This window comes from Episyrphus balteatus, chromosome 4 (assembly GCF_945859705.1).
Source record: "Episyrphus balteatus chromosome 4, idEpiBalt1.1, whole genome shotgun sequence".
Lineage (NCBI taxonomy): Eukaryota > Metazoa > Arthropoda > Insecta > Diptera > Syrphidae > Episyrphus > Episyrphus balteatus.
In genome coordinates this window covers 18,068,601-18,082,368 of record NC_079137.1, presented here as the reverse complement: position 1 = coordinate 18,082,368, position 13,768 = coordinate 18,068,601, and the positions used below count along the sequence as shown (strand labels likewise).

Here is a 13,768-nt window from a genome sequence, read left to right as displayed (position 1 = left end):
CAAAAAGAGCTAGAATTTTTTGAACCCAATCAATTTTCATCAAAAAAAGCAACAAAATCATACTTCGTTTTTTTTTCAATTACCTTGAAGTCCACTTTTTTTAAATGACAATTTATAATAAATTTATACCATCTGAAAGCCTACTATTTCAGCTCAAAATATTAATATAGACCATGTTTGTACGACATCTACAAAAAGAGCTAGAATTTTTTGAATCCAATCAGTTTTCATCAAAAAAAGCAAAAAGTTCAATCTTTTTTATCTTTTCAAGCCATTAAATCAATTTTTTAAATTAAAATAAAAAACTAGACCGACTACTGCACTCTTGCACCATTATTTTATTTGTTTGAAATTTGTTTTCAATTTATATTGCTAAATGCTTGTTCAGCATTCAACTCGGTCTGCTCAGAGCGCGATCAGTATAAAATAACATATTCTGAGTCCATCGATCGCGCTTTCAACAATAGGGAAGTTCGAACATTTGTCCTTGTCTTCCCTTTCTTTTAACAGTTACAATTTTGACGTTTTAAACTCGGCGAAAACCAAAACAAACCAACAAAACAAAAAAAGCAAAAAGTACAGCAAGAAATATATTTTAAATTCCGCAATTTTTTCGATTTTTAGACGCTAAATTAAGTTATAGTAGAACGTTATTACCAAAAAAAAAACACTTGAAATCGATTTGTATGAGTTTTTTTTTTACAAAAAACAGTTCTTTAAAATTGCGCTCGTCCTTGAATTTGGTTTGTTTTGGTCTTCACACCCGGTTTAGGAGATATTTTTTTGTATTTTCTTTTGTTCGTTTGGTACTGACAGATGAGCGAAATTCCGAATCTCAGAATACTTTCAGAACGAAAAAAGAATTTGAAGCTCTAAATGTTGAGAGGTAAAAAAGAAATACAATTTTTAGAAAAAAAAAATCGCTATAATAAAATTGGTGAAAAGGTCGCTTTGAATAAAAAGTCGTCGCTTGGTCGCTAAGGCTTCAAAAAGTTTTTTGTGGTATCACAATGGATCCACAAGGGTCTAAGTGTGTCGGGTAACTTGCCTGACAACCACTGCTACCTAACCTAACCTAACCTAAACTTTTGATGCGCTTTTTCTCGACAACGCCCCCAATAAATTCGATATTTGAGAAATAATTCACCCAAAATCAAAATGAAAAATTTTTGAAATAATTTTTATTTGATAAGTTAGAAAAAATAAAATAACTTGACACGTATCTGTCAAAATTTTAATTTAACTTACCGTTTTTGCGGAGGGATTTTTTTGAAAAAGTAGGTACTTATTTTCGTATGTCAATATATTTATTAAAGGAGAAAATACCGTCATAGGACGGCCTATCCACGTCGTTATACCAGTTGAAAAATATATATTCCTAAAAGTAGTGTCTAAAGAAACATTTTGCACATGGGTTGCCTAGCGATATCCTGTCAAGGCATAGGGTTGCCAAGCCTTAAAGATCATTTTTTTAGTTTTTTGACTTCGCGACCCTGTTTACATATATGGCAAGCCTAAGAGTTCTAAAAAAAAATATTATGCAATAGAAAATTTAATTTTAAAATTTAGATTTTCAGGATTTTTTTAAATTTGAAGTTTGAGTAAAAAAAATGTTGTTTGTACAGTTATTAACGGTACCTGTCATAGAACGGTTTTTTTGATCTATGAATTTCTCGCAAACGACTTAGCCGATTTCAATCAAAATTTTTTCAAAGAAACGTTAAAATAAACGTTTCAAAAAACTAATTTTTGGATTTAAAAAAAATATTTCAAATCGATTTTAAGAAAACGGGTTGATGAATTTTATCGAAATTTCGTGTTATGTGTTGATTAATATTTTCTTAAAAATGGCATACCAACTATTTTTGTTAGTAAAAAATCAGTTTTTAAAAAAATGGCACTAACGATTTTAGAAATTTTTTTTCTAAAATTTGCTTTTTATGCAAGAATTCAAATGGCATACTTGGTTTTGTGTGAAAGATCATTTAAAACAATTTTTAATGAAGTAATTATAAAAACTGATTTTATTTTTTTACATTACTTAATGAAATTCCTCAAAAAACACAAATTTTAAATTTTCTCTAATAATGTTCAGTAACAAGCTTTAACATTAGAGTTACTTTTACCATAAGACCAAATACGTGCGACAACAGTGGTGCATTTTATTTATTATAAATTTTATTTCTGAGAAAAAAAAAAAAACCAAAACGAAAAATATGAAAAATATGATATCGAGGTTAAAACTGTTTTCGATAACATATTAGTTTTTAAGAGCCGTTTGATGAATCGAAATTAAAGTTCAACATAAATTCTTATGTGACAGTTTACGCAGATGTTAAAGTAGAGAATAAGAGTTTATGTTCAACATAAATTACTTAAGCTTCGATTCAGCAAATAAATTGAATAAATTGTTTTTGTTTTGCGTAAGGTGTAAGTACTTTTTAAATACTTATTCATTCGCAGTATGTATTCAAAACAACATCAGGATAGGTATTACTTTTGTTCATATAAATTGAAAGAATTTATCTGTCCAGACTTTTTGAGTCATAAATTAATACTCAGTCCATTGACCAACATGACTTCCACATTTTTATACAAAAACTAACATACATTATTATTCCTTCAAGTCATCCAACATGCATAAGAACCTATCCCACCGCATTAGTACATGTTACACGCTTCAAAGAGTTTTCTACATCATAGCCCACTGAAGTGCTCTCTCTCTGGTCGGTGAACGTGCGGTTTTCCAATAAACATTGATTTACTGCCATCGCAACTTTCAACCCCCAGAGAACAATCAAAGTGGTAACCAAAGTGGTACCAGGGAAGAAAGATAAACACAGCCAACTTGACTTGTCTCGTTAAAAGAAAAAACAACATTGGCCTCTGCCAAACTGCAAACAAAACACCTTATAGCTGACGCCCAACCTTTTACCCTCGAGTTAACAATTTCCCTACTATGTGCTGCTGAATTGGCAGCTTTCATCTTTGCCACTACCCTTAACACCACCGCACTGATAACTTCGCGATGCGATGGTTACGTTTTCCTGCAATGAGGGCAATTCCCAAGTTAAACTTACCTGAAAATGTTGCACTTCTTGGGCAGCCAATCGCGTCCAATTTTCCTTATACAAGATGTTCAAATCTTCAGTAATTGACCACAGTCGATCGACGGTCCTGCAATGAAGATAAAAAATATTTTAATTTTGTTGAAAGAAAACTTTTATCGCTTCTTCTTTGCTACTTCGTGTTGTTTGAATAAAATTTAAAAATAAAGAAAATCTGAAATTTATTGCATAGATAGAGAAATTGGTACTTTTCCTGACATTCAACTGGATGGAATTTCGTGAGAGACAACAGCGAAAACGCACAATGGCGCAAAATAATTTCAAAGCTGGATTAAACCCAACGAAAAGAAAAGCTTAGAAGTTTTCTTAAGCAACCAAGAAAAATTATTGTTGCTGGAAAAATCGTTGGCATTAATCCGTAATCCGACTCCGATTTAATAAAATATAATACAAATTAGTATACTCAATTATATGAGAAGAGGTGAAGATTTGTAGCATGGGGAGTTGCGATTTAATATTGGGATGTGCTAAAGAGCGATTTTTAAAGAACAGCGTATACTGCTATTTAATCAATCGTTAAATAGCGTTAAAGCCGGAAATTACTCAATAAATTTCTTTCTGATTTGATTGAAAATATGGAATACAAAATAAATATATCTAAAGTAAATTACAATTTTCGATTTCTTAATAAGAAGTAACTTCTTGAAGGCATGCACTGAAACATTGATTATTCAAAAAGAACTTCTCTGTTGGTATGAAGAACAGAATGCTTTCAAAAAAGCTGTGAAATTTTAAGGAGCCGAGAACATTTTCTGAAAAAGAGCATTAAAGTAACATCGAACATTTTTAAAGTTCTGCTATGAGCAGCTATGAATATTAAGGAGCAATCGCAACCATTCACTAATCAGTGGAAGAGCAGAGATATTAAAAGCGGATATCGCAATAGCAGCCTACGATCTAGAATATTAATTTAGTGCTTGAAAATTTATTTCGGATTTATGCTTTCAGAGGCAAAAGATAGGTATGTGTGCCACCACCGTGCAAAAATTTGATCGCAGTTTTATAAACAAAATCTTTTGGAGACAAGTCCTTTCCTTTTTTACATTTTAGCTGGTTTTTTTTTATTGTTTTAAATTTGCAGTCTCTTGAAAAATGTGTGATTATCCCTTAACAGCGCCTTAAAAGAGCTGAAAGATCTCTACATCTGCAGATACGAGTGGAGTCCAATTGAAACACTTAAAATAACCCACTTCAATATTTGCAGGGAGCTTTTGGTTGGCACCCCATCTAATAACAAAATTTCATTATCTATTCTCTCAAGTTTCTTATTCGCAGAATAAACGGATGTGAACTTTTCAAGTACATTTTTCTAAGTCACTCTTGATTTTGTTCAAAATCTGGAGAACTTCTTCAATCGTTTGTTTTTTTTTTATCTTATTCTGCCTGGAAAAATTGCATTTCACTTTTCCCGTATTGTAAGTTCCGGGCGAAGAGCTCTTTTCTTTTTTTTCGGTGACATAAGAAACTAGTTTAGCGGAAAATTTTAATTGCCTTCGTGCAGTTTAAATGTGGTAAAACATGGACATCAACTTTAATAAAATACCTCTGATGAAGTCGAGAAATTACGACGAAACGTAGGGAAAAAGTATGAAATAAAATTTTTTATTTGCATTAAAAAGGAAGTGACCAAAAATGCCCTATTCAACATAAACATACATAGTTCAAAATAATTGGTCGAATTACTATTAATTCAATTTATTTATTTCTTTCAATGCTTTGATAGTAATGATAATAATAATTTTTTTTTTTTTTTTTTTTGACGGGAGGAAATCTTCAAAAGACACTTGGCAGTATTCGACACCAAGTAGTGTGGGACTCTTAACCACTAAAACCACCTCTTTATCAGGACCAATCTTGAGAGATCGACATCAGATTTTTCTTTCTTAACTTTGTAAAATCACTTTGGGGGAAGTTTAAACTTTTAATACTTTCCCATGTTTTTTTAGACCATAAGCTCATGAGGCTTGGTTCTTCTTAATCTCCGAACATGGTTTCTGGTATTCAAGACGGACACCATTTCAGAATTGGTATGACATTCAGTCTCTGATTATGGGATACAGCGTATTTTTTAACAACTTCTGTAACCGTTTCTATTTGTAAGTCACGATGTAGATCGCTATTTCTTATGTACCAAAGTGCATTAACTATTCCACGAAGGACTTTGTTTTGGAATTTTTGGATGATTTCGGTATTTGTTTTCTTTGTACAGCCCCATAATTGGATACCATAGGTCCAAACAGGCTTTAGTACTTGATTATACAGCATTATTTTGTTTTGGGTTGATAAATCAGAGTTGTTACCAAGTAACCAGTACATTTTTCTATATTTCAAGTTTAGTTCTTCTCTTTTCTTTTTGATGTGCTCTTTCCACTTTAGCTTTGCATCCAAAGTCATTCCAAGGTATTTGGCCGTATTGGCGTAAGGTACAGCTTGATTATTAATGAATATTGGAATATTGTTTATCTTTTTATTTGTAAAGTTTATATGTGAAGATTTTGTTTCATTGAGTTTGATACGCCATTTTTCGGTCCAATCTCTGACTGTGTCGACGGCATATTGCAGCTTTACTGCTCCCCTAGAGACACATTTGTCGGGTACCAAAATTGCGGTATCATCTGCAAAAGTAGCCATTATGGTGTGATTCCCAACTGGGATATCCCTTGTGTATAGTAAATACAGGGTAGGACCTAGGACACTTCCTTGTGGTACACCGGCTTCTATTTTCTTCATGATGATAATAATAATGATAAAGGATTGTTAACTCGGTACTTAACTCTTAACTTAACTAATTGTACAGCATGAAATATCCTTAGGAATGTCATTTAGAAACGTTGATAAAAAAAAAAACGCAATGCTCTCATCTTGTCATCTCGCATTATTGTAAGTCAGACATGATTCACAGAATTGAGACGAAGAAATGAGATGAGAGCGTTGCGTTTTTTCTCGACCTTTTCTTTTAAAAAAACGAAAGTTTTAAAATCGTTAGGCAATTCACAATACTGCGATTCTTTGTATTCTATTAATGTAAAAACATTAAAATTCTCTGGAATACGAGCCCTGACCAGCGAGGTCAACTAGGCTAACACGACTTTTCAAATTAAGAAAGCTTTCATTACAAGAATAATATTCATTACAGTAATAATATTTCATTTTCATTTTCAAAAAATCGTCGTCTCGTGCGTCCTTTTGAAAAATTTTCGAAAATTCAACGCAACGAGAATCGCAATATTGTGTGTTGTCCCATTGATTTGGCATTATGAAAATCGTCAACAGTACTCTCACAATGCTCTTGTCTCGTCGTTTGTGAATCAGGATTCGCTCTAGAACACAGATCTAGATTTGACGCATATTTTTAATACGGATTCATTAACTCTTGTCTTTGCTTGTTTTTCAATTTGATTTAGTCTTAAGGAATATTATGTTCCACTGTGCCACTATGCCAAGGAAGAAAATGGAGGAATCTAAGAAAAACACACAATCTTCGGTTTCAAAGTCTTGAAACGTAAAAGAACTGAAGGGAATGAAGAAAAAACTTGTAGATATACCTTTTTTTACGGTTTATTTCCTGTTTGAGGAAAAGGAAAAAAAAGGAGGAAAGAATTCATTATAAAACGGGAACGAAAAACGTTTACCCAGCAATCCTTGCAATAGAATCAGCATCAACATCAGCACAAAATGGTGCGTATTTATTTTTCTTTACTAGAAGTTTCCCTTCTGCCATAACAGCACGTAACATATTTGCCAAGAACAGAACAGGACAGTACAGGTGTATTTTTCCCTTCCTAAAATACAAACAATAGTTTCCGTTTGTAGAAGAAGTCGAATTCGACTGCGTGGGCCAACACAACAGACGATGGATGCAACTATTGCATACACATACAACTAGAATCAGTAAAGGAACAAAAGTAGTGAAAAACAAATTTTAAATCAACAGAACAGACAGTGATTGGTCAAGGCATTCGAAAAGCGGATCCGGATATACACAAAGAATGCTACAGACCTGCTCTCCACTTCACATAGATGAAAAGATAGATAAATGAATAGAATACAGCAACAGACGGCTTCCTGCTTATCGGTCGAAGGAGTTTTTTTTTGTGTTTGTTTGTCGTCCCCATTCTACTTCGTTTCCATCAAACTACAACGATGATGACGACGACGGGTGGATACGATAACGACAACGACGAATTGAAGAAAATAAAATTTAATGACATACACAATACAACATCACCAAGGGAACACTGCTACCCTGTCATAGCATAGAAATAGATAGTTTCAGAATTACCAAAGAGCATGGAGAACTCACCTTGATCTTATTTCAGCATTCGCCAGTTCTGTCCTGGGATATGGCTTTGAAGCGGCCACAGCAGTTTCCAAGGAGTTGCTATCATCAACTTCACCCTCGAGTGTTACGAAAATAATCGAACCCATTGCGGTGTACAGGAGTACTAATATTAGGACACCTATAAAAAAAATAAAAGAATGATAAAATTAAGTTAATAGAATTACCACCGGAGGGGGTTCCGGCCACAAAACACCAAAGTCACAGCTCACAGGTCAGTCAGAGCTCAGAGCCAAGGTAGATAAATAAAATTAAATAAAAAACAAGGGCCGAAACGGAAGTGAAAGCGATAACGTTATAAGCAATGGTGCTATATGTACTCCAGCATCAGCACCGTGTCGCTGAGTGCGGTAATTTTATTATAAACTCTCCAATTAGATGGAGAATATCAAAGTTACCTGGGACTTTAAGTAAAACATTGTCATTTCTTTTTACTTTTTTTGACAGAGAATTTCCTTCTAATCAGAAAGAAGTGCGTGTTTATTAAGGTAAGTCAATTTTAAAAATGGTTGACGCTGGCAAATATTAAGTTATGCGGAGATGATTTTTTTTTTAATTCAGGGACGTTAAAATTTAAGAATGATGAAATTTTTGATTGGAAATTTAATTGACACTTCAAGGATATTTAGATGAAAAAATATTAAGCTTATGCAGTGTGTTATTTAAGTGCCTTTGAGGTTGCGTCAAGTACTTTTTCGTATTATGAAATAATTATTAGGTCCGTTTGGGTATTTTTTGCGCTCAAAAATATTCAAGCACAATCAGCAAAAATTTCGTCTACTTCTTATTTTAATTTTTTAACAGACCGTTATTTGTATTAGAAATCTATCGCGGCCATATATTTATTTCAGGGGGTTAAAAAAACATGAGTTTTCCAATTCATATAAGTGGGCTAAATTCACATTATATCATATTATTTAAACAGGAACTGATGCTCTGTCATTTCCCATAAGCCTGAAGACAAGCTATATAAGCAGCTCTGTTTTGGAGACTTTTCTGTTAAATTATTCGTTTGCTATTTTGAATTAAAAACTCGCCAAGAATAGAGCCGATATGGTTAGTTAAAAAGGCATATACTTGAGTTCTATTTGTCACATATCGCCGAGTTTGAGTTATTCAGGCTTCGGGAAAATGACAGACCATCAGTATTTTCAGAATGTGATCTAGTCTTCTCACATTAATTGGAAAACTGGTGAAAATCATATAAACCCGCGAATTATAGCTGCCACACTTTTGACTTCGTTATTAGAATGCATTAGGCTATAAAACTGCAAACTCTCATTTTAGTTATACCTCCACTCCCAAAATTTGCTGTGGGCTCTCGGTCACTTCACTTTTTGCACAAAAAAAAAATGATTTAGACCTTATAACGAACACAAAATCCTTAATTATCAAGTTTGAAGCAAACCGCTGTATCCATGATCCTAAATACTAAAGATTCAATAGAAACGTATTTACTTTAACTCGTTATGACATCTAAAGACTAAAGATTCAATAGAAACGTATTTACTTTAACTCGTTATGTATCCGAATTCACTTTTTGTGACTTGGTTCACTTCAGCTCTTAGCCTTCCATTTTTAAGTGAAGCAAGTGCACGCAATACGACCTTTTGTAGGTTTCTCACAGCAATGTATTTGGTTTTAAAAATTATTGTTATTTTTTACTTGAAATTCTACTTGTAACCCTTCTTCAAAGTCAAAAGCGCGCAAATTTACCACAAATGACTCTACACGGAAATATATTTGGAGTTGCGAATGTAATATTGATCAGATCACGGTTGCTTAATGTATTTACATGCAATATAGTCTAAAAGCGTCAAACTGTAAGATCTAGCTAGTCTACGTTTACAGAAACTAATCATCAACAGCTAAATAACAAACATTAATCCATCCACTAAAATGAATAGCTACAATTCCGCAGTTTTTGTTATGAAAATTAAAAATGAAACCATAAATAAATCTCTTTTTATATTGAAAAAATTGGAACCTAACCAAATTGCATAAACGAAAAGGATACACATTTAAAAGGAAACCTACAAAATGATGATACAAAAACAATTAGTTCAATTTATGGGAAACTAAAAAAAAATGTTACGTATACACCATAGTGACCCATTCATACAAATTTGTAACAATTCTTTTTGGATAATTAAGACTTACAACATTCATAATACATACATATTTCGTGCCTAACGACGTGTTCACTTACTCACTAAATTATTTCAAAAAACGTAAAACTGTTTCACTGAATTAAGATTAGAATAAAATAAGATGACTTCGTAGCTTAGGGTAGTTAAATTTTCACCGTTTGGTTTAGTTTCATTTAGCTCAAATAAAAGAGATATGACAAAAGTAAGAAAATCACACTTTGACGTGTTTCAAAAAACCCATCCTAACTCTTAAACCGAAGGGATACTCGAAAAAGTAATTTAACATATACTTTTGGGCTCTCAGAATTTGGTAACTTGTTCATCCCAAATCCTTACGTTTTTCGATTTAATAGAGTTTTTGTGAAATTTCGAAAAATCCCGACTTTGCAACAGTATTTTGCTTCCTCCGCTCATAATTGATTTTTGTTTTTTCACTAAAACATTGACTAATACTAAGAAATAATTAATTAATCAAAATATTTTTTATTTCATACGCCATTTTGTTGCAAATTAATTACCAGTTCCATGTTTTATAAAAACTCAATTTCTTACTTTTATTTGAAAGCAACATCCCGAAAAAAATGTGATGTGTATGGTGGGGCACTGGTTTATTATTTTCAAAACTTGCAGTTTTCAAAAATGTATAAATATTTCCAAAGTTGAAAGTAGAACGAAAGATATTACAATTTGAGTGCATAAAAAAGGGGTTTTCACAGCAAAATAACAAACAAAAATCATCGAGGATTTTATTCAAAGAAATAAACAAACAACAGTCGAGAAAATGGTGCTTATTTTTGTTTGTTATTTTTGGCTTTTCCTGAAGTCAAAATGCATTTGGAGTTTTTTCCCAGACCCCATATATAATAAATTCTACATTTCCCGTACTATTATACTTCTGCTGAAAAATCGTGTTTTTTTAGTTGTGACACTTTCCGTTGTAGTTTCTAACTGTCTTTAGTTTCCAATGAACTATATACAGAGCAAAGTCCTTGTACTTGTTCTTTTACTTGTACTGTTCAATTGGTAAGGTCTAGCTATAAAAGTCACTTGTCTGAAAAATACTTTTTTTGGACAACATTTTTGTGTGAACAATGAACATATCACAAATTAAGATTATATGCAACATGCACAACTAAACTATATATATTAACCTTAGTGACTCCATTTGGATTAAAGAAAAATAATATTCTCTATTTTTTAGACATTTATACCTGCATCATCCTAATTTATAGTTTTGCGACAAGTATAAAAACAACATGTTAACTTGGTAACATGGTACGAAGCTCTCCTTAATTATCCGTCTGTGGCCTTCCATGGAGGTATCAGGTAGCAGAGCAGAATTTAATGTTCTTGATAAAAGCATCATCCTTTTGAAACACATAATGGATTTCGGGACCACTGAAGGGCCATATTACTGGTCAAAACTTTTATGACTTCTACTAAAGATCAAATTAATCCAAACAAAAACAAACAAAAAACAACAGTAATAAGGATAACACTAAAAAAAACAATTCACAAATCACTTTTGCCACCCCCTTGTTCTCATAAAACAACAATAAAAAAGTTCACCACAAGAGTTATTGAAATCATAACTGTATCTTTTTTACATTGTTTTAAACTCACACTTTTATGAGTATGTGTTTGAAATTAGTAAGGTACCTAGTACCTTAACTAAACGTGTTATTTATGTTAAACCCACGAAGTTCCTTTTGCATGTTTATGTTTTACCTACACATCGGCCTACGTGTAGCACAATTTTTTTTTCTTTGGTAAAATTTGACAACCTGTTTTAATAGATTTTTGTATCTGTAACTCTGTCTGCTTCTTTCTGGATGATATGAGCCATAAAATACAACATTAAGCAGAGAAGTCATGTTACGTATAGCTACTTACCCCTCTTATCATAATACGTTAATGTTAAATGTTTTTAGAGATTGAAGGTATATAATTGAAAAAAAAAAACAAATAATCTGCTAACACTATTGGAGAAAATAATTCGGTTTGATTGCATAAATAACACTGTGTTCGAAAATGGAACTTTTTTTCCGACAGAGGGCTCTCATATCTACTAAAGATAATTCGAGTATGCTGAACACGATGGCGTTCTTAGTTTTTCTGGATTAGGTCAAATAAGAAAGATTTTTGCGTTTGAAATTTTGTTTGCACATGCCAAAACTGAGGGTATAAAACACCATATATTTTCCAATTTTTGATTTTTATCGATGAAAAATGATGGAAAATCTATTTTTTCGCAAGTATTATTAGTAAAAGAAGTTATTTGAAAAAAAAATCTGCCGAATGACATTTAAAATCATTATTTTATGGCAAAAAAACGTCGATTTTTCTTCAATTTTTCTAATATTTTTCGTATTACTTAAATTTAAATGCAGCACTCGGTGGCAACGATTTGATGTTGTATTTCAGGATAGAATATGGCTTTGTTTACAAATACGAATAGGCAGTTCCTACCTATCTACAATATTGGTTAAGCTTAAGAGTGAAAAAGTAGCAGTAAAACACTGTTTTTTTTTTTAATTTTTAAGTTTATAAAATAAAAAAATTACAAAAAGTTTAAATGCAACACACATATGTAGGGGAAGTGGGGGCAAAACGCCCATGGGATCAAGTAGCATAAAAACCCGCTTAAGAGAAACCCTCTTTAGAGAAAAACCCGCTTATCTGAAACACGTTTCTGATCTTTAAATATTTTCTTCAGTTAAACGGGGACTGTGACAAATATATTATGTGTTGTGTATGTAAGCTCATATAATGCAGATGGAAGTAATAGTAAATATGTTTTAATTTTAAAACAAATTGAAAGAAAAATGATTTTTTGAACTTAAACAAAAATTAAATAAAAATATTGATACCATGCCTGATTTTTTAATTAAATATCTACATCTACATATGTATAATATTCCAGAGTACTAACACATACAAGGTGTGTACAAAAAAATGTTGAGTTTTCGCATACATTTGTACCTTTGTAGTTAAAAAATGTAAGAAAAATTGAAGAAAAATCGACGTTTTTTTGCCAAAAAATAATGATTTAAATAGTTATTCGACAGATTTTTTTTCAAATAATACTTCCAAAAAAAATAGATTTTCCATCATTTTTTTATCGATAAAAATCAAAAATTGGAAAATATATGGTGTTTTATACCCTCAGTTTTGGCATGTGCAAACAAAATTTCAAACGCAAAAATCTTTCTTATTTGACCTAAATCCATAAAAACTAAGAACGCCATCGTGTTCTGCATACTCGAATTATCTTTAGTAGACATGAGAGTTCTCTGTCGGTTTTTTGAACTATCACAGTGTAATTGTTAAGATAAATTGTAGGTATTACCTACCTGTGATAAAATCAAGAAAAAAATTTGTTTTTGGTAAACTTTTTCAACAAAAAAAAGATTCTTTCTACTTTTTTCAATTTGGGTTTCGTCAATGGTATAGGTATGGTGTTTGTAAAAATTATTCGATGTTATCTTGTTTAAAGTTGTTTTTTTTTTTGTTTGAGCATACTTATTTTAAACGTTTAAGAAAACTATCGACAGCTATTATATCACTCTCAAATTCCGACAATGTCCTTAAATTTCTAAAAAAAAAAACTCTAGCATTTTTTTTCGATTTAGATATGTATTTCGAAAAGCAAAATAAAAGTTTACGAAGGTACTTTGATGATCCATTTGTTACTCTATCTTTGTACAATTGCTACGTTCGACCCCATCTTGAGTACGCTTCTCAAGTATGGAGTCCTTTTTATGAAGTTCATAAAAACCGAATCGAATCTATTCAACACAATTTTGTACGCTTCGCTCTAAAAGGTCTTCCTTGGACCGACCCTTTCAACTTGCCACCTTATGAACATTGCATTCAACTTCTTCAGATACAAACTTTAGCACAGAGACGTGTAAATAATGATTTAATCTTTCTTCATCAGCTTATTAATTCCCAAATTGACGCCCCTGATCTATTAGCTTGTATTGGTATAAATTATCCGGGTGGATCTCACCTCCTACGAAGATTTGAACCTTTGCATATCGACTTTCATAGAACAAACTATGGTATTAATGAGCCTCTTAGTCGCATGAGTAAACTTTTTAACTTGAACCATTCATCCTTAGACTTATATTTGACGAAAATGGGTTTAA

The 13,768-nt window shown here is 32.0% G+C and overlaps 1 protein-coding gene across 5 annotated transcripts in view; it reads right to left on the bottom strand.

Annotated features, from left to right (window-relative positions):
• LOC129919673 (potassium channel subfamily K member 18-like) overlaps positions 1–13,768 on the bottom strand; it is a 119,466-nt gene that overhangs the window by 15,569 nt on the left and 90,129 nt on the right. For 2 of the 5 annotated variants that reach the window (XM_056000639.1, XM_056000638.1), the window contains exons 3-4: positions 7,432–7,588; positions 3,081–3,177 (exon numbers count right to left, since the gene is read on the bottom strand). In XM_056000639.1, the coding sequence (XP_055856614.1) occupies positions 3,081–3,177; positions 7,432–7,588 (254 nt within the window). Of the gene's footprint in view, positions 1–3,080; positions 3,178–7,431; positions 7,589–7,634; positions 7,809–7,865; positions 8,114–13,768 lie in introns of those variants that run through there. The other 3 variants (XM_056000641.1, XM_056000642.1, XM_056000640.1) reach the window with 3 other exon arrangements.